We start from the raw sequence: 22146 nt of genomic DNA, 5'->3' as shown, positions 1-22146 counted from the left end.
TTTCTACAAAAATGATCACCGTGTCTTCTCTTAAATCTCCTTTTTCTCACTTAACTTATGGCTCTCAGGTTTGCCATAGCGGTTTACCTAATGAATAACAGGTAGTCACATTATCAAATTATGTATTATATTGTAATTCTCCCTTTATAGCATTCTATAAATTGTGTAGCTGACTGAATGGATAATCCATATAAAATGGCCTTCATCTGCTACGTTGAAAAGTGAAATTCTCAGAATCTATTTTGTGACTGTAGTTTGGGATCTGAATTGAGATCCTAGATTCGGACCTTGGAGAGCTACTGGAATACAAATGTTTAATAATATTCATGCTCCAACTTCCTCTGATGAAACATTGACAGAATTCTATACAATAAATATAGTTCCTTGGATAAACAAAACAGAGTGGCTAATCCCCCTGAGTTTTTGCAAATCTTACAATATTGGTGTTTTACTTAAAGCTCCAGCTCCTGAAGTTAGGTGATTTTGTGAGACCCTCAGCCTTCATTTTTTGTGTAGTACAATTTTAGTTGTCATGGTTGTGGAGAAAAGTTTAAAAAACATGACCTGAGGACACCCTAAAGGCTAAAATCCAGGATGCAAATAAAAATAACCCAACGTGTGTGTGTGTGTGTGTGTGTGTGTAAATCTAATGATTTTTAAGCCGATCTCATGCTTTCAGGGCCTTAACTAGTGAGTTCTCACTGTTTGGAAATACTGAAATAACTTTTCTCCATATATGCACAAAGTGAAACTTATTACAACTTTAAAAAAATTTGTTTTGAGTAGTACCCACAATGTGCTAGGTACTTTCCAAACATTCAAGAAAGGATAGTTCCTATTCTGAGTTGCTCAGAGTGTAAGGACAGACACGTAGATAAATTAGGAAAAGGGGGAACAATAGCAATTCTCCTCCGCAAATGAGACCAATGAACACATATTCAGCAATAAGACATAAAACAAGATATACAATAATATACACAAGGAGGTTAAGTTAGTGTTGCAGAGGAACCAACACTTTGAATTCCTTGGCCACTGTGAAGCCCATGACGACTGCATTCTCTCTTCAGACACCATGTCAGCAGTTGAGACTGACTGGACTGCTCTCACTGGCTGTAGTAAGTTGAAAAACCAATAAAAAATGTTGTTTTTTTGCAAAATTTAAAAAAATGTCGAAGTGCTGACATTTCACTGACATTTTTCAATTGTTGAAAAATTTTGACCAGCTTTTCCAGATTTTTTTTCTGGTCAATTTTTTTTATTATTATTATTAATAATGTCATTGAAAATTTGAAAGTGGGGAAATTTTAACCACTGGGCTTCACAGTCTGAAAATTCCTTGTCATGTTCATTTGGGGTAGAGTGTTCTCTTCTGGAGAGCCCTTAATTCAGGAATTTGCTTTGTGCCCAGTCTGACAGAGCTCAAGTTCGCTGTGCAAAGCATGCTTCAAGGTGTAACCATTTACCAAGACTTGAAACAGTGGCTGAGCAGGACCGAGTTTCTGCAATGGTTTATGGTGTTTAAATTTGCCATTATGTCAATCTAATTAATGTCCATCGATTGCACTTTAAATTAATCCAATCTTGCCTAAGATAAACAGATAGTTACTTCAGTATTCTTGTATTTCCTATGCTTATTGTCTTGACTTCTCCAAGTCAGCCAAGTCTAAGTCAGGACTTTTGAGTCCATTACTCATTTCAACAAAAATAAGTTGATCAGATTCAAGATACTTCTTCCTAGGTTTGTTTTTTTTTATTCACAATGGCTAGATGGTGAATAAACTTTGGATCACAAACTGTCCTTTAGTAAGTGTTGGTACAGAATCTAACATCCTACCGCAGTGTCAGCAATAATAATTAAAATTATACTCTTCTGCTATAATGTCTTTGGTTTAGTATCCGACATGAAGGCAGCTTAACACAGAGGCTACACCCGCAAGATGCCACCCCTGGAGATGGCAGGTAGTGTACACGTAGCTACATGGCACTGTGAAAAGCAGGCTGTGTCCACACTGTGGTGTGTAGCTACCAGTGAAAGGCTCTGGCAGAGGAAAGGAAGCAGTGAAAGGCTTCAGCAGCTCCCCACTGCCAGAGTCTTTCCTTGCAGCGAGTATTTTCCTGCAGTGGGGAAAGACTCCAGCACTGGGGAGGCAGCGGGAGACTACACTGATAAAAATAGTAGTGTAGATACCCAAGCCAGGCCTTTCTAAGTAGAGAGCCGTGTAGGTTATGTAGTCGGGTACATATCCACACCCCTCAGATGTGTTTTTACTTTACTCACCCAAACCATGCCTCTGGTCTACGCTGCTATTTATACCTGGACTAGAGGTCTACATGCATATGTACATTACCCATGGCTGAAAGAAGTGTGCAGGGTAGGTGTAACCAGACGCAAACAAGCAGATCTTTACTGTGGCCTCAAGGAGCTCACCTTGTCTACATCACAATCAGATCTAGGTATATTTCCTGGTATATGTTGAATCTACCAAATCTCTTAAAGGCACAGACCATTGCAGTTGCACTTCAGGTGCAAAATTTCAAGCAGAGGGGGTGAGGGCACAATGGGCATCCACACTTTAACTCCCACTATGTCTGGCCTGAAATGCAAGACACCACAGCAGCACTGGAAAGGAATGGGTAGAGGACACCATCCCTTGCGTCAGTCAGGGGACCTAGTTGGATGCATGAGGCTGAAAGAGATGCTGCACTGTCTGAAGGGAATAGCAGACATCATGCTCTTGCTACACGCTAAGAAGCTCAGTGAGCAAGTTTATCTCCTTGAGCTCCTGCTGGTATGTTGCAGCTCTACACCATGCTCAACAAATGGCTGTATAGGCACAAATACAACTAAATATCCACAACTCCTGTTTACCTTCAACAGAGATGGCAAAAGGCAAAGCTTCATAGAGATAATTTCACCTTAGAAATCCAGCTCAAACTAAGGAGCTCTCAGCACATTTACAGTGATTACTTTCTCTGTCTATTCCCAGCACAGAGCCACCCCAACCTATACCTCATGTTCTCAACACTGAGCATGGGTTTACTCCAGAACTCAGTGTTTAAGGACTCTTAAGTGTTTAAGTATCAGAGGGGTAGCCATGTTAGTCCGGATCTGTAAAAGCAGCAAAGAGTCCTGTGGCACCTTATAGACTAACAGATGGATGCATCCGACGAAGTGGGTATTCACCCACGAAAGCTCATGCTCCAATACGTCTGTTAGTCTATAAGGTGCCACAGGACTCTTTGCTGCTTAAGTGTTTAAGAACTCTTTAGCAAGGTGTAGTCAGACTCTCTTGAAATTTTTCATCCAGGCAAAAAAGTGCTCTGCAAGTAAAGTAATCCCAAAGCTGATTTTCCCAAGGCAGTATCTTAATTGTTACCCTTTTATGCAGAATTTCTTATCTCGGATTCATCCCAAGTTAAAGGGCTCAATGGGGGAGTAACTGAATGAAATTCTATGTTCTCTGTTTTACAGGAGGTCAGACTAGATATCTAATGGTCCCTTCTAGCCTTAAAGTTTATGAAACCATTGAAAATTGCCTATAGAGTAGAACCTTGATTTTATGAACACCAATCTGAAAAATGACCATTTATATGAACCATTTATCTCAATGGCGAGGGTCAGGGATTGGAACAAAATCACATAATGAAAGTGATGTTGAAACAAGTCTTTATCACTTCATGTACCGATACCTTTGGGGCACTGGAAATCACTTTGCAGTGGTTTGAAGGACAAGGAGAAAGCAATGCAATGCACCATATATACACTGCACTATACCCACTCTAACTGAGGTGTGCAATTTTATGAACTTTTTTATTTTAGGACTGCCTCAATTCCAAATTAGTTCATAAAATAGGGGTTCTACTGTACTTTCTAGGGGAATATCTGGGAAATACTAAAAATACAAGGTATGGAGGAGGCATCGAGCTGGGACACCTAATTTAATTTTTCAGAAGTCATTGCAGAATCTTATTGTACTATCTGGCTTAGATACCAGAATGACTGGGCTGGACCATTGACTATGGGACTCCTCAATAACTCCCAGCTCCAGCATCCCCTTAACTTCAATACTGATCTCTTCTCTTTTAGCCTCCGGGATCCGATATGGTTTAACCTTAACTTTTACTCCTGGATCCATGATGATGTGGTAAGGGATTTCTATGGTTCTGCCTGGCTTTTCCTAGAACATATCATGATTCCGTTCAATCATTTTGATGACCTCTATATGTTGTTCAGTGGTCAATTTGGGCAATATTTTTATCTGTCCCTGAGATTTATTTTTTTGGGGTGGTGTCTCTAGGGTGACTATATACGTTTCTCTGTCTTGCCAGAGCTTCAATAGGTTAGCATGGTTGAACTTCTCTTGTTTTTGGTGACCAGGTTGTCAAATCTTATAGTCAGCCTCCCCAACAGCTTCTATAACTTGGTATGGCCCCTGCCATCTGGCCAAGAGCTTGCTTTCTGCTGAGGGCACCAGCACCATTACCCAATCTCCCATCTGGAATTTCCGAATCTTTGCTCAATGATTGTAATAGGTCTGTTGGGTCTCTTGTGCTCCTTACATGTGCTCCCGCATTATGGGGGTGACTTGGGCTATTCTATCCCACATCTGCATCACACGCTCAATGATGTCCCTTCCCTGATTGGGCTCTTCTTACCAGTCCTCTCTCGCAAAAGCCAATATGTTGTGGGAGTGGTGACTATATAGCAAAGGGGGGAAACCCAGAGGAAGCCAGGGAACCTCTCTTATAGCAAACATTAGATAGGGTAGCAAGGTATCCCAATTTTTCCTATCTTGACTCTGCTTTCCATGTCATGCTCTTCAGCATTCTGTTAAAGCGTTCCATGAGGCCATCAGTCTGTGAATGATAGACTGAGGTTCACACAGCCCGAATGTGGAGCATTACACATAAGTTCTTCATCAATTTTGATGCAAAGTGGGTCCCTGGATCTCTCAAAATCCACCTTTTGATTCTGGGCCAAGATTTTGGTCCCCAGTGCTTTATCTTGCCTCCTTTTTCATCTAGAGTTCTGGGACTCCCCAGGTGCAGAAAATAAGTCCTGAGCTAATTCAGAGAAGATGAGAGGAGGGATATTTCCTGGAGTCACAGTACTGGTCCCGAGGCTACTGCCGTCTTCTGACCCCTCCACCAGAAGTAGCTTTACAAACCCTAGGAAGTCTTGTCCTGTGAGCAGCAAGTATGCAAGTTTAGGGTCCACTCCTGCTGTCTCCCTTGTGTTTTCCTGAACTTCAATTTGTACAGGAATGGCTGGGCAGTAATTAACTTCCCCGTGAGACAGCTTGTTCCGTCTAATGTGCATTAAAAAAAATCATATCCAAACAGAATATTGTGATGCAGTGCATCCAGAATAACTTGAGAATATTCTAACAGGTTTTTGTTGTCTATGGCTATTTCAGACATAAAAAATATGCATCACATAACTCAGCCACATTCAACTTACCCTCAGCATGGGGCCATTCTGAAACACATGTGGTTCGTCACAAACTACGCAGTATTCATTCAGCACTGGTATCCGCTGCTCAGCAAACTCAACAGTCTGAGAACAATGAAAGTGAGAACAATAACATCTGCTTAAAAATAATTAATAGACAGCTCCTGCTCTAAAGTATTTCTAAAACAGATTAAGCATGACATCCTACCTGCACAAGAAAGCCATTGTCTCGTATTGGAATGCATTTTGCACCATAATTCGGCTGTAAGAAAAAAGGTCAAGCAACTTCAGTGCTAGAGCTAATTAGAAGAGATACTGCAGGTTTCTTGTGGAAATGGTAAGAACACTTGTATTTTTTTCTATGAAGGTCTGTGAATTAAACAATATTGGCATCTGGAAATATCTCTAGTTTGCATAGATCAGACAAAATAAATTAATCTGTTTCTTTACCTCTTGCCTAGAGAGTTTTTGCTTTATCTGTAAACACCCTAAAAACTCTAATATCAAAAAGAATCACTGGTACTTTGACTCCATATTAATGTACAAACATCTAAGCAATTATTTTAAAGACGAATAGAATTCTTTATTTTTTTGTGTGTATCCTGCTTCTCTACACATATATAATATGGACTATGTGTTTAGACTTGAATTACTAACATGCCTTTTAAAACAAAAAAAGTAGAAAATCTCTTTCCACTATACTTTTCATGAAACCTCTTCCTTGATCCTCATCCTAACAAGTATCTATGCTCAGACCTTCTTTCTGACACTTTATTTCAAAGTGTTATCACACATTCCTTTGGAAGGTATCTTTGCTATGGTGACCACTAAGATGTGGAACTCCCTCCCCCTGACATCTGTCTCAAACCATCTTTTTTACTTCAGTGGGAGATGAACCAAGCTGCTTATTTGTGGAACCTTTCTTTTCCCTCCCCTGCTGCTTCTTTTCCTGTACAGCACTCCAAGTATCTTGGCAGGTCTTTGGAAAGGAGCTAGGATTTTAATAAGTAAAGTGCCAAAGTACGTCCTGATGCCATTCCACTGAAGTCAATGGAGTTGCACCTGACTGCATACAGGCTGATTTCCCTCAATATTCATGTATTATGACAAAAATGTTTTTATTAGTAGTTCTGATTTCACCAAAGTCAGTGGGATTATTTCTATTGACTTTAAGTGGGAGCTTATTCAGGTTCCTAAAGCAGAGACACCATCGATGGTTCAGAGTGAAAAATAAATCCCAAACATAGGTGAGAGCAGGTAAAAACTTTTCAGTTAATCTTTCATTAATTTTGGTTGTTCCAGTTACAGAAACAACCAAGTAACATGCACACAGCAGCTTTATAAGTCACACTATATTATTGCTTTTAGATACAGTGAGAGTTGCTCATAGTTGACTTATTAGACTAATTTACCATGAGTAGGCTGAAACACTATTAATGTAATTTCATTACAGTTAGAATATTTAATAATATTTTAGACTTACATAGCACCATTCGACCAAGGATCTCAGAGTTCTGTCGAGGTGGGGAAACTGAGATACCATACTTATCAATGGTAAAGTTGTGACTAGAACCCAGATCTCTTGAGTCCAGCTCCCCACATCTAACATGTAAGACAAAAAGCACTGCCTCCCAATGCCTTGAAACAGGAAAGCAAACTCGCTCTTACTTACTCTTAAACATTTAGTGATCAGTTACAGACAGAACTAAAATTGAAGTGTATTTGCTATGTTTAGTAAAATGTACGTTAACTCTTTGGGTTGGGTTTCCCAACCCAAAACAAGATCAACTGTATGGGCATGTATGGGACTTGCCCCAGGTGGCTGCCAGGGGGAAAAATGGGCTTCAATCCCCTGCTCAACATACCCATATCACCAGTCTATGCATAGGCTATGGAGGAAGCAAATACCCATTGAATATTACTCTCCCCCTACACCAGTGCCTACAAGGAGCGGGTACAGCCTTAACTCCACTCCCTTCAATGTGCTGACCAGCATGAAGGGAGAAGGAACTTACTACTGGATGGGACCATCAGCAGATTATTTCCCCCATGGAGCAAGAGAGGAACCAGGGAAGGACCTATGTGACTGAGCTGCTCCTGTGGCACAGCAGCATGCTGTCCCTTACTCAGGGCTAGACATAAAAGCTCGGTCTTAGCCTGTGTGGTCTCAGTTAGTATGACAGATATGTATGTGTACAGGTTTTTGTTTAATATTGACCAAAAAGGTAACTTCCAATGTGTTTTATTTAACGTTAAATCCTTCTTGACGTATGCATTTATGTATGCCCTGGATATTAATCCATTTTAAAAAACAAGCAAGAGGAAAAACAAACAAACAGAAAGAATAATGATTATTACGCACAGCAGCTTGCGAAGGTGATGAGGAAGATGGCGTTAAGATACCAATAAGCCCTGAGGTAAGAGAGAGCCTCCTGCCCTCTGCTATGGTGGGTTCTTTGAAAAACTCCATTTTGGATGACTTAGGGGCACTGGAGTAAGCCTTGCTGAGTAACTTGTGATTCTTCAGTCCATCTAATTCTTCCATTCTAAGATTACTGGAATAAGACCTGCTTAAAAGTTTGTGAGGCTTCAAGGTGCTATTGTGCTCACATCGAGGATCCCCGGAACATGATCTGCTTAGGAGTTTTTGGGGCTTTAGAGTGATGCATTCTTCTTGCTTGACAGCTGCCGAGCAAGAACGATTCAACAGTTTGTGCGATTTAATAGCCATTGTCTGCTCAGCCCTAGGATCACTAGACAATGAACGGCCAAAAGTTCTGTGAGACTTTGTGGCACACACATCCTCAGACTTAACTGTGCTAGAACAAGTCCTTCTCAGCAGCTTGTGAGTTTTGGAGATGCCATCTTGTTCAGATTTCAATTTTGATTTGTTTTTACCACAGCCAGGTGGAGGATAACTTGGCGACCTTAAAAATAAACAAGGGGAAAACCTAGTACAGGAACAATAAAAAACTCCATGAAACAATAAACACACAACTTTACATATAAATACACATATAAACAAGGTATTTCTATTTAACGCAGAAGAAAGAGTGACATTGATGGATTATGCAAATTTGTATACAGATTTCATTCCTAAAATTATATAATTAGTAGTATGTATATCTGTGTATCTGACTAGCTATAGGCATAGGCCATGATTTAAAAAAAAATAGGTGCCTAAATTTAGGCTCCTAAGTTCATAATCAGGCTACTTACTTAGGCATCTATTTTTGAAAATCATGACAATATTTTTCACATGGAGCAACAGACTTCTTCAATCAAAAAGGTAAATCTACATCTCTTGCACAATTGTTATAGCATGGTTCTTTCAAGCCATGCTAATTTCTAGACACCACATGCCGGAGGAGTTTTGCATGCAGATCAATTGCAGGATATAATGGGCTCTTAGAATTTTAACTGCTGCAGAAGCTTGTATCCAGTCACTCGCATTTATCTCAACTGAAACATTCTTAAAAAAAACAAAACAAAACAAAAAACAAACAAACCTCCCCCCTCCCATAATCTGATTATTTTGTAGAAGACAGTTTGGCTTGATTCTCTTCTCACTTCAAGTGGTTTTACTTCAGTGTACTCCTGATTGGCAGCAGCGTAATGTAAGAGGGTAATCACACCTAATATATATATCAACAAAACAAAGAATCAAGGCACAGATGAAGCAACATTTATATGATCTGGATCATTTTTTCTAATATTTAAAATTTGTTTACCTAGTACAAAGAGAGCTGGTATTAGGCAAAATTAAACCTTCCTGAATCATTTTTCCATCCTTATATCAAAGTGAAACCTTTTTGGTTTGCTCAAAAAGAAGAGAAATGAAATCCCAAGGGAAAACATCCCTTTAACAGGCTGGAAGTGTTTACCCATACTGTTAGCAAATGGTGATCCTCCTGGAAAATGTTCAGTGAATGTGCTGACTCACTCTTGTAAATGATTCATTACCATACATGGATATAAGGGAGATGGGAATGGTACTCTTAACAAAGAAAGGAGGCTTAGTGTATGGGCTAAACAGCCTTTTGAGAGGAATTTTAGTTGCAGCAGAGTCTAGGGGAGAAAGATTGGGTTGGCTTTTGTATTCAATTTGCGAATAAAACCAAACCCCAGGAAAAGAGAGAGAGAGAGAGAGAGAGAGAGAGAGAGAGTGTTTGTGTTTTGAAATGCTACACCTTGTGTGAATGTTTGGTACAGAGTGCGAAAGCCTCTGGCTCACAATTCCATCTTCCTCTTTTATTTCCTGTAAATATAAATACCCCTCAACACCTCTGTATGGATACAGTATCCAACCCATCGCCAATCTGGGTCTGTTGTACCACTCACTGTTACATGTGAAACTTAGAATACAAGAAATTCATCAAGCACCAGAGATGCTCAAAGGATCACCCAAACCCAAAGAGGGAGTGATCAGCCAACCCCCCCAAAATAGGAAAAAGTGCTACATCAGATGAACTACACTCCTGAAAGACACAGAAGCACTTAAGTATATGAATAACTTTACACATGGTAGTATGAACTCAATGGGATTCAAAAGGACTATTCACATGAGGAAAGTTATGCATGTGTATAAGTACCTCCAGGATTGGGCCTTTCAAGTCCTGGTGAGTGATTTTCAGAAGTGCTGAGCATGCATGCTTCCTAATGAAGTCAATAGGAGGTGTCACTGCACAGCACCTCTGAAAATCAGGCCCCTACTCCTTGAAATATCATACACATTTTTTTATGAAAGTGAAGAAAAATACAATTATGGAAAACAAACTTGGACAGCAATAAAACTAGCGGGATAATATGGCTAAGGCTACATTTATGTCACAGAGGTCATGGAAGTCATCGAATCCGACTTCTAGAGACCTCCCTGACATTCTCTGCTTCAGACACAGGGACTGCCGGACTCAGCCAGCGGGGACCTGACATGGTTCCAGCGTCAGGCTACAGCAGTGACGGGGGTGCCCTGAAAAGCTCCAGCAACAGGTGACAGACTCCTGAGGGGGGCCTCCACAGGGTTCCAGCAATGGTCGACAGCCTCGTGTGTGTGTTTGTGGGGGGGAGGAGTAACGACTCGGGCGAGCGGCTGGGATGTCCCGTTTTCAATTTGGCAAATATGCTCACCCTGCAGCTCCAACCCACCGTGGGCGGAGGGGGAACCCCGCAGCTCCCAGCCATCACGGTGGTGGGGGGAAACCATGGAGCTGCAGCAGCAAAAGTCACAGACAGGTCACGTCTTCCGTGAATTTTTATTGTTTATTGTCTGTGACATGTCACAGGCAGTAAAATATTTTTAGTTATTTTACTAAAAATAACCATGACAAAATTTTAGCCTTAACTATGGCTAATAAAATAACAGTCTGCCTACTAAACTAATAATAGCGCACACAGCCAAGTTTAACAGTATACAATGAGTGAATTCCAGTTCTAGATGAGTCAGGGTCTTTTAGAGGGTAGGACATGAAAATGCTCCCATCTCCCCCCAGAATAATCTTGGAAACTGCTGTAGCTCCTAGTTAGTTCTTGAAATCATACAAGGTGAGGGAACAAGACCCAAGAGGTAAGATATAAACAAAATACTTCTCTTTGGAGAAAAGTCAACATTTCTACTAAACTGCTAAATCTAAAGTATACTGTGGAATCTGAACAGCATGTGATAATAAAAGCATTTCGCCTGGTATTACCTGCGCAATGTAGAAAAGATGTGCAGAGGGGATTTCACCTTTTTCTCAGACACTTTCTTATTGTGCGTACAATTTGATTTTTCTTTGCTATTTTTCCACTGCTGTGTAACAAATGTCTGCATTATTCTGTAAAGGAGGAAAAGACAATCATAGCCAAGTCACAGTAATTGTAAAGCTAACACCTGTACATTCATCACTTAAAGCCATGTAGTGGCCTCATTCTAAATGAAGAACTTGATAGTCACATGCATGGATTGAGGCCAGTACTTGGCTCTTTAAAAAATGACAGTGTTATTAATATAAGCTATATAAGTATACATCATATACATCTCAAAGATGAAAGACGTGAAAGTATCTTTGTCAGAGAGATGCAGAAACTGTGAGCATTTAGGTTTGAGATGCATGGGTGGTACTGTTAAAATAGATGGTAGTGCTGGCTTAACTGGCTATTTCATTGATTTTCAAAAGATGAAGATCTTCTTGCCCTCAAAAGTGATAAGGGGCCATGAGACCTATGGCTATTTAAAATTTTTGATTTAACTGCATAGTTATGTAGATGTACAATCACAGATCTCCCCCCTCTGCCTGACAAAATGTATTACACAAAAATGCATTGTGTATGCCTCTTGTAAAGGCTATCTAATGTACCACTCACGGGTACTATAGGGAATTAAATGTAATATAAGGAACTGATTACTTTTTTCTCAATTTCAAATTACTGCACAGATTTTTAATAATGTTAATCTGCAAGGTTATTTAAGCACTGTACTGATTATTTCTGATTGGTTCTTTAAACCTACCAGCAAAAGATTTCTTTATGGAACCAAACTGCCTTTTTTTTCTTTTTTTTAAAGGTGTAGATGTTTAGGGTACATCTACACAGCAAAAAAATCCCCACAGCAGCAACTCTAAGAGACCAGGTCAACTGACTTGTTCTTGTGCTTCAGGGCTAAAAATAACTGTGGAGATGCTGGGGGTCAGAGCCCTAAGCTCTGAAACCTGGCAAGGGTGGGGTGTTTCCAGCCTAGGGCTCCAGCCTGAGCCTGAATGTCTGCACTGCTATTTTTAGTCCTGCAGTGCAAGCACTGTGAGCTAAGTCAGTTGACCTGGGATATAAGCCTGCAGAGTTGTTTTTGCTGTGTAGACGTACCCGTAAACTTACATTGTCATTTTATTAATAGTAATTATTCACATTAATTATTAATATTAATAATGAGAATTTGCAAAAAGATGAATCGTCAGAATTTTAACTAAACTGAACTAAGTCTTGAACTGGCTACATGAAACTGCTAAATCTTTTCATCTACTCTGCCTTACTGACCTCAGAAAATCAGTGCCCAAGTGTTTTTTGTGGTAGAACCTCAAAGTCACCCATCGCAGATTGGAGCCCCATTGTGTTAGGCATTGTACATAACAGGTTGCCTGCCTCATAGAGCTTAAAATCTAAGTTGCCATATGAAATAAAACATAGTCTAGATGGGACTTAGTCCAGCCATGAGTGCAGGGGACTACACTAGATCAGTGGTTCTCAAAGCCGGTCCACCGCTTGTTCAGGGAACGCCCATGGCGGGCCAGGCCGGTTTGTTTACTTGCTGCATCTGCAGGTTCAGCCGATCGTAGCTCCCACTGGCCGCGGTTCGCCGCTCCAGGCCAATGGGGGCTGCAAGAAGCGGCGCAGGACGAGGAACGTGCTGGCCGCCCTTCCTGCAGCCCCCATTGGCCTGGAGCGGTGAACCACAGCCAGTAGGAGATACGATTGGCCGAACCTGCGGACGCGACAGGTAAACAAACCGGCCCAGCCCGCCAGGGGCTTTCCCTGAACAAGTGGCGGACTGGCTTTGAGAACCACTGCACTAGATGACCTTCCGAGATCCCTTCCAGTCCTACAATTTTATGATTCTTAGCTGCATCCTCTTTGATTTCACAAACTTTAGACAGTACAGTTTATAAAACTGCAGTAAATGGCAAGGGGAACATTTACAGGGATTACCTCTTATTTGTCAGCACTGTCAAAACAATTTGAAAGGAGGAAGTGGACTTTTTAACTGAAAAAGCAGTCAGGAGCCATTTGGCCCAAAGAGAACTACAACCCTGTTGTTAAATGTGTCTTGACCCAATGCAAGAGCTAACGTAAGATGATTGTAATGATAATGCATTAAGCAAGATCATATTAAATTTCTTCCAGAACTTACTTTTTCAGCTGATGTCCCAACCCAAATCTTTCCTTAGTAGAGATCTGAAATACATCCACGGTGGGTACTGCAGAAAACGCAATATTGATGATATGTGTAAATAGGAATTGCCATGCTAGAACAGGCTATCACAGAGACGTACTTATTCTATTAGTGGTTTGATATCTACAGGCAATATTCTGTGCTAATTTATACTTGGGAAACATCATGGAAACAATGGTGAGGGCGGTACTCTTGCCTGAGCCAGTAAGGAACCTAAACACGTGAGCAAGAACCAGCCAGCCAAGCACCTGAGTACCACTTCAGAGTATTGGCCCACCCTGTTCAGCAAACCAATTCCAGCCATAGCCATCTCATTTCCAAGTAAACGGTTCTAGTCTTTTAAATCTCTTTTTGCAGGGAGCATTACCCTCCCCCACCTTCAAAAGATTTACTGATTTACTTACTCATTTTAATCTCTTTTTGGTGGGGAAGTGGAGGTTCCATTACTTGCCTTTCTTTACTTACTGTTCACTATTCTTTAAAAGCCCTTTGAGACTTTGGACCAAATTCTGCCCTCAATTACACCATGTAAATGCAAAGCAACCTCACTGAAATCAACAATATTCCCGTTTTCACACCAGACTGACTGAGGGTAGAATTAGGCTCTTCCCCAAAGAGGACTTGCCATAGATCCTTTAGTATCTCATCAGCACCACACCATATTTTCTGGAGCAAAGTGTTTTCTCTCTGAGAGGCCTTCCTACCCAATGCTCATTCCAGAACTTTTTAAAAGTGTAGGAGATCTGGAATATTTTTGTTGCAGAAGGTAAAAAAAGAATATTTTCTGTACAAAAATTTAATTTATTCAAGTTCCCCTGAACTATTATAGGACACTAGAATTAGCCCAATCTGTCCGCATGCAGAGATGGTCAAACTTACTCAGACATTTATCTGTTCCCTGTCTTTATCTCTTAGAATGTAAAGAAAACCTACCAATTTCTTTTATCTGTAGGGTTTGTTTTTTGAAGGCAGTTCAGTAGAAGATCCAGGCAGCTTGTCATCTGACTGCATCATGTATGAATCCCATAGACAATGACTGTTCTGAACTTTCATCAAGGAAGCTCAGATGTCATCATTTATGTGATAGGATACAGACATCTTCATCCCATTCCCACCATCAATATGCCCATATTTATTGGCTCAGATAACTGAAAACATAAGACGTGGAGGCTGGAAACAAGCTTCCAGTTCTAGTATTACCAAAATCCTTTTGTAACATTTACTAGATTGAAATGGCAGATGGCACCAAGCACTTATTGAAGAAATCTCAATTCTTTGAGGCAGGATAACAACGAGCATATATTACAAGCATTGATGTCGTCCAAACAAATGCATTTCATTATTGTAAGAAAAGAAAAGAACTATAACGATTACACTGAAAAAAAAGAGATCCTAAAGATTTGGCTCAATATTTGAAGTTAACTTTTATCAGAATGAAATCGTGATTTTTAAGCATATGTTATTCTGATAATTTTTTTTTTAAAGGCAATAAAAATGCCAGTTCTAATCTGAAATGCCACTGTTTGCCAGGTGCTCTTTAGAATGATTGTTTCATTTGCAAATAATTCAAAACATATCTTCCATCTCCCTCAAATTTCCTTTCTTTCAAAGAAACAGCTGTTGATTTTTTTTATCCCTTTGTGCAGTGCTATTATTTAAATGCTGTTTAATCTTTCTGAGACAAACTGTGGTTGGATTTTCAAATGGGATGGGTAATGTGATTAGCAGTAACAATGTATTTAGATTTATAAATTCTAAAGTGTAACTAAATCTCATATTTCAGAGCATAAGATGATTGCCTGATTTCCTGAAGGGTTTAGGAGCCCTTTTCCACACAATTAGCATGGGATGTGCTGCATTTCAGAACTGCCATGGTGCATTTCACTTCCTTTTAAACATCAGGTAATGGACACTGCCAGAAGGAGGATACCAGACCTGATGGCAGTGGAGCTGGAACAATTCGTATAGTGAGGGTGCTGTGCAGCAGCACCCCCAGCACTCCTAGGGTATGTCTACACTATGGGATTATTCCAATTTTACAGAAACTGGTTTTTTAAAACAGATTGTATAAAGTCGAGTGCACGCAGCCACACTAAGCACATTAATTCGGTGGTGTGCGTCCATGTACCGAGGCTAGCGTCGATTTCCGGAATGTTGCACTGTGGGTAGCTATCCCGTAGCTATCCCATAGTTCCCGCAGTCTCCCCCGCCCATTGGAATTCTGGGTTGAGATCCCAATGCATGATGGGGCAAAAACAGTGTCGCGGGTGATTCTGGGTAAATGTCATCACTCAATCCTTCCTCCGTGAAAGCAACGGCAGACAATCATTCCGCACCCTTTTTCCCTGGATTGCCCTGGCAGACGCCATAGCATGGCAACCATGGAACCCATTTAGCCTTTTGTCATTGTCACCGTATGTGTACTGGATGCTGCTGACAGACGTGGTACTTCAGTGCTACACAGCAGCATTCATTCGCCTTTGCAAGGTAGCAGAGACGGTTACCAGCCCTACATCACCGTCTGCAATTGGAAATTGGCGATGACGGTTATCAATCCTTTTGTACTGTCTGCTGCTGTCATGGGTGCTCCTGGCTGGCCTCGCTGAGGTTGGCCAGGGGCTCATGGACAAAAATGGGAATGACTCCCCGGATCATTCCCTTCTTTATGTTTTGTCTAAAAATAGAGTCAGTCCTGCCTAGAATATGGGGCAAGTCTACTAGAGAACCAGAGAGCACAGCCGCTCCGGGTCAGAGCCCCAGATATCCCGCAGGAATGATGAGCTGCATGCCATTCTAGGGGGTGCCCCTGCAACAACCCCACCCGTTGCTTCCTTCCTCCCACACTCCTCCTGAGCTACCATGGCAGTTATCCCCCCATTTGTGTGATGAAGTAATAAAGAATGCAGGAATAAGAAACACTGACTTTTTAGTGAGATAAAATGAGGAGGAGGCAGCCTCCCGCTGCTATGATAGTCCAGGGAGTACAGAATCTTCATTAGACATGAAAGGGGGGGGAGGCGCTCAGCTGCCAGTTGCTATGATGAGGACGGTTTTCAATTCTTCTGTACCATCTGCCGGGAATAACAGGGAATCATTCCCATTTTTGCCCAGGCGTCCCCTGCCGACCTCACCGAGGCCAGCCAGGAGCACTCACGGGATGATGGTGAGGACGGATATCAGTCATTTTGCACCGTCTGCCACCGGGAAGGGGAGGGGATGCTGCTGTTCAGCGCTGCAGCATCCCGTCTACCAGCAGCATGCAGTAGACATAGGGTGACATTGAAAAAGGCGAGAAACTATTTTTTTCCCTTTCCTTTGGGGGGGGAGGGGAAGGGTGTAAATTGACGACATATACCCTGAAACACCCGGGAAAATGTTTTTGACCCTTCAGGCATTGGGAGCTCAGCCAAGAATGCAAATGCTTTTCGGAGACTGCGGGGACTGTGGGATAGCTGGAGTCCTCAGTCCCCCCTCCCTCCCTCCATGAGCATCCATTTGATTCTTTGGCTTTCCGTTACACTTGTCACGCAGCACTGTGCTGAGTCCCTGCTGTGGCCTCTGTCTATCATAGCCTGGAGATATAAAGGGCTTCCTTGTGTGGATGAGTGCAGAGTTAATTTGGTTTAATGCTGCTAAATTCGGTTTAAACGCGTAGTGTAGACCAGGCCCTAGTTCCAGCACCTATGCCTGATGGACCAGTGATATCATTTAGTATGGAAAATCCATTGCTCCCATTCCTAATAAGGTTTCAAGTACTCATCATAGTACAGATAAATGAATTCTTGGAAAATATCTATTTCTGTCCATAAACTATAGTCTATTGAATGGGTTTTGTTTTGCATTTTTTAAATATATATGCCGTGTATATTCACCTTAAATAGTTAAAGTTGGCAAAATTATATGCACGTGAAAACAGGATCTTATAATGGCATGTGTTGGGCAACCTTGCAAATATACATATATTTATTTTTTCCATATATTCCCAAAACAGGAACCTAGAGGTATCTTTTCAATATAAAAAATTCCATACTACTCATAAAAAATGGAAAAGAGCACATTGGTAGTAATCTGGCTAGGTACTAAATAAGAACAGAAGTTTCAAAACACTTGTATTCTGTATAACACATCTGAAACAGCAGCCAGCCTCCCTTTGAGCATATGGTACATCTGTTTCTTCCATCAGTGAATGGCAGACACAAAAGGAAAGATATACATACCATAAGGTAATAACAAGTTATTACTCAGAACAGTGTTTCATGGGGAAAGGTTGAGAAGAGAGAGAGTTCCTTCATATATTAATATGTGAGATTGAGCTCATTGTTCTTTTTTACTGAAAATCACCGGCAGAAACAGCAACTGCACTATACTCATAAGATCAATAATGGCAAAGCACCTGTCTCTCGCCCTGATCCTGCAATTGACTGCATACAGGCTCAAGGGTGCTTCTGCACAAAGTTAGCTGCAGGATTGGGGCCCATAATTCCTGTTTTAACCTTGTCACAAGTGCAGAAGTTTTATTGTCACTTATGGTCTTGCTAGAACATATCCAGCTGGATAAGGATTTGCAAAGTTCAACCTCTGTTGCTGAGTGTGTTAGAATTTTGATTTCATATTGGAGTTGGCTAACACAATAATAAATGTTAACATAAAGTTACAATAGCTATTTGCAACAAATAAACACATGAACATTTATAAAAAATATATATATTCAAATAGTAAGATGTAGTGAAACAAGACACTAAGCCAAGCATAAATAAGGTACTGATATAATGAACAGAACACTGCTTGCAGAAAGCAGCTGCAGACAATGTACTCCCTAAGAAATGACTTAATAGGGTATTTTTCCCAGACAAATCATGATCGGAAAAATATCTTCATCGTTCAGGGGCAGAATTCTCCCACAGACTTAGATCTGAACTGAGAGCCAGGATTGGAAGCCTCAGTGGGTGTGAATAGCAGTTCACATGAAAGTGTTGTACTGTAACTCCTCCATGTGGATGCTATGGGCATGAACATGAAGGTCCGAGTTTGCACGAATGTAGTCCTCTTTAAAGAGTTGCAAACACAAGACTTTTACATTCACATCCACAGTGTCCACACAGGGAAATTATAGCACAGCACTTCGGTGTGTACTGCTGTCAACACTCTTTTAGTCCAAACTCCAGGGCAGTGTAGACATGCCCTTAATATTGATTGTGCAAACACTTATGCAGAGGCTTAACTTGAAGTCACTAGGACCACTCACGATAGTAAAGTTAAACATGTGCAGATATATTTTCAGCAATGAACATGTATATCTGCTACCCTACACATGGCTCACAACTAAGACATTGTACACAGCACAGGAAAAATGCAAATGTGACTAACCTGGACCATTTAAGTACTGTGTAAGTGAACAGTGCAATCGCACTATTATAGGCTCTGTGCGGATTACATCCCAAGCCACAGCAATCTCTTCCTGATTCCAGAGAAAAGGAAAACAACAAAAATCATTAGCCATCATCAGGAGCTGTTTATGTTTTGTCAGTCAACCCTTGTGCTGGTGAAATATTCAATGGAATGTACTCATCTAAGCTATTATTTTCATCTGTTTGCCCACTCCTGGCTCTGCTCCATCCACTAGGAGATACTAGCTCAAGAGGAGAGCAAAAAGAGTGAACAGGGTGGGAAATACAACTGGCCCCACAGTAGACGGCTAGAAGAAACCAGATGGCATATTCCCCCTTGCCTTGAGACTAAAGAAATCCTAACACAGGAGAGTCAGGTATTCATGAGGGTTCAGGGGCAGACAGAACCATCCTGTGTACCACGTTTACCTGGGGAAATTATATCAGTACAGATGCTAATACTATTCCTAGAATCATTAACTTTCACCCTTGTAAAGGGAGGTTATTGCACAGATGTGATAGCAAAGTGAGAAAATAATGAAAAGAGAAAGAGAAGGTTACTCACCTTGTGCAGTAACTGAGGTTCTTCAAGATATGTGTCTGTGTGGGTGCTCCACTTCAGGTGCCGGTGCGTCCCAGCACCATCTATCGGAGAATTATGGTAGTAGTGTCCACGCGGATTGCGCATGCACAGTAGGCATCTTGCAGTGCTGTTGGTGCCATGTCTAGCACATGCATGACCCAAGCCCTCCAGTTCCTTCTCTACCGCAGAGTCCTAATGGCGAACTCCGAAGTAGAGGAGAGGAAGGTGGGTAGTGGAGCACCTACAGGGACACATATCTCGAAAAACCACAGTTATTGCACCAGGTGAGTAATCTTCTCTTCATCTTCGAGTGCTGTCCCTATGGGTGCTCCACTTCAGGTGACTGTAGAGAAGTGCCCCTCAGAAGGCAGGAGAGACTTTGGGTTCATTTGAGTCTCAGAGGTAAATACGGTTAGAGCCAACTATGGTGTCAGCCCTAGAGTCTTGAGTGATAGCACAGTGCTCAGTAAATGTATTACATGTGGTCACTTTCCTGCTGTTTAGTAATACGTGTTTGACTTGTTCCAAGCAGGCTAGTTTCCCATAGTGAACCCATGCAGGAGCCATGCTTGAAGGTGGAGTTTCTCCGGATTGGGGTGAAGAGTGTGACTGTTGTTCTGAGACAGCAGGTCCGGATGGCAAGGGAATGCCTGAGGATTGCAACCAGGACACCTGGTGCATCACTTCTACGGCCGTGGCCATGGTTCTGGCTGCTGTATCTGCGATGTCCAAAGACTCCTGGAGAGCTGTTTCTGCAACCTTTGTTTAGAATGGCCTTGAATTGTGCTCATTTCTCATCTAGAAGCTCCTAATAGAGCAGAATAATTGGCGACTCTGAATTGTAATGTCGCCGAGTAAACTTTTTGTCCAAAGAGCATGTGTCAGCATCGGGGGTAGCGACCTGGCAGAAGACTGCCTATGTTTCTGCGGTGCTTTCTGCAGAGACGTCTGTGCCCTCCTCCTTGGTCTATTAGAGGAAGGCATGTCTCCTGTCCCTGAATGGAAGGGTGCCCGGATAGGAGACCGGTGGTCCATCTCTGGCTGGAGAGATTTCTCCATCAAGATAATTTTGAGGCGGAGATCCCAGTTGCGGTGGGCTCTCGCCTTCAGGTTGCTACAGTGGGTGCATTTTTGTGGGATATGCACCTCACCAAGACATCAGACACACAAGGAGTGGCCATCAGAAACAGGCATTGGTTTGCGGCAGGAGCCGCATTATTGAAAGCCTGGGAGCCAGCATCTTGAACAGTTAACCGACCCCGCTGTGGGGAAACTACAGGGAGGGTAAAACCGGGAGAAGTTAAAAAAAAATTCTAATAAAACTAACATTAACACTAAATACAACTTTATAACTGCCTAACCAACTAAAGGAACTGGAGGGCTCGGGCCGTACACGCACTGGACACGACATCAATGGCACTGCAAGACACCTACTGGGCATGCATGACCCGCGTGCACACTGTTACCATAAATCTCTGATTGACGGTGCTAGGACGCAACGACACCTGAAGTGGAGCACCCACAGGGATCACACTCGAAGAAGAACAATGTTTCCAGGGAGAAGGAGAGGCTAGGAAGCACTGTTATCTACGTCCTTTGCCACCCAAACCTTTCCCTAGCAGGGAGCACCGGTGGCAAACTATGCAAGGTGAAACTCATCCTAGGTTGTCTCCCCTCTGGGAGCATATGATGTACTGCTTTCGCCTCAGTTCATAAATTCATATGTTCCAAAGCCAGAAGGGACCATTGTGATCATGTAGATTGCCCTCTTGTTTATTCCCAAGGCAATTCTATATGAATGTAGCAAATAAATAGCTAAAAATATGTTAGTAATGAGTTTGCAGATTGACAAGAAAATGTTTCCACTCAGAACTGAGTAGCAATCAATAATGTGACAGGAGCTTGTAAAGATCAAGAATCCAAAGAGGGGAATCTCTGACAGAATCTCATATAGGACAGAATTAAATGGGTATTAATGTTCATTATAAAATTATATGATTAGATTACTTACATCAAGAAAGCTAACATCAATATGCAGATCAATGTCTACATCATCAATGGCTCCATATTCCCTGAAAGTAAAGAATTATATTACTTTCCAGGTACTGTTCAGCCCAAGAGCATCTATAAGAGGAGAGATCTTATTAAGAATAAAACCAGTAATGGATATTAAAGTTCATATGTAACTGAGTGAGGCGAACTTTTCCATAATGGGTGACTTTTTGCTGTATCGAAAGGGATCAACTAACAGCCTCTGCAAATAATACTCCAAGCCTTCAATAACACAGATAATCACATTTGAGGAACTGCATAGCTCAAGGGAATTGTAATGGGATACTCTGTAATGGACAACACTGGGTAAATGACAGCTATTTATCTCTAGGTCACTGGTTCACATTTGGTTTGCAGTGACCAAAAGCCATTAACAACTGATGGTCGCAATGAAATGACAGCCTTTGTGTAATGAAGTGTTTGAATCCATTCCAGTTCTCAGTGAACAAGGTATTCGCTCTGCTACAAACAGCATCACAACTGGTAAAGACTGAACAGGAACAGAAACTGAACCATCATTTACACTTAAATGCTTGGGTTTGTTCCCCATACAATAGATAAGATTCACCTATGGAAACAGGCAAAGATCTTTGTATAAGGCTCCTAGTAATGGAAAGTCTGCTATGAGTTGCATAAAGCACCTACTACCTCCCCAGTCCTGGCAGGCTTACAGGTGTCTAGTCCATCTCAGAAAGTGTGCAATGCTGGCTGGACAGCCAGGAGAGCAGGCTAATTAACTTCCTCCCTTTAA

At 41.6% G+C, this 22146-nt stretch overlaps 1 protein-coding gene across 3 annotated transcripts in view; it reads right to left on the bottom strand.

The window, feature by feature from the left end:
- Positions 1-22146, bottom strand: part of PARP8 (poly(ADP-ribose) polymerase family member 8) — a 161352-nt gene that overhangs the window by 39877 nt on the left and 99329 nt on the right. For all 3 annotated transcript variants that reach the window (XM_039544888.1, XM_039544889.1, XM_039544890.1), the window contains 7 exons: positions 21355-21415; positions 18741-18831; positions 13332-13398; positions 11140-11265; positions 7815-8379; positions 5661-5714; positions 5462-5557 (listed from right to left, as the gene is read on the bottom strand). In XM_039544888.1, the coding sequence (XP_039400822.1) occupies positions 5462-5557; positions 5661-5714; positions 7815-8379; positions 11140-11265; positions 13332-13398; positions 18741-18831; positions 21355-21415 (1060 nt within the window). The remainder of the gene's footprint in view (positions 1-5461; positions 5558-5660; positions 5715-7814; positions 8380-11139; positions 11266-13331; positions 13399-18740; positions 18832-21354; positions 21416-22146) is intronic.

The sequence above is a fragment of the Mauremys reevesii genome, linkage group 6, assembly GCF_016161935.1.
Source record: "Mauremys reevesii isolate NIE-2019 linkage group 6, ASM1616193v1, whole genome shotgun sequence".
In the NCBI taxonomy this organism is placed as follows: Eukaryota; Metazoa; Chordata; order Testudines; family Geoemydidae; genus Mauremys; species Mauremys reevesii.
This window is presented reverse-complemented; position numbering and strand designations above follow the sequence as displayed.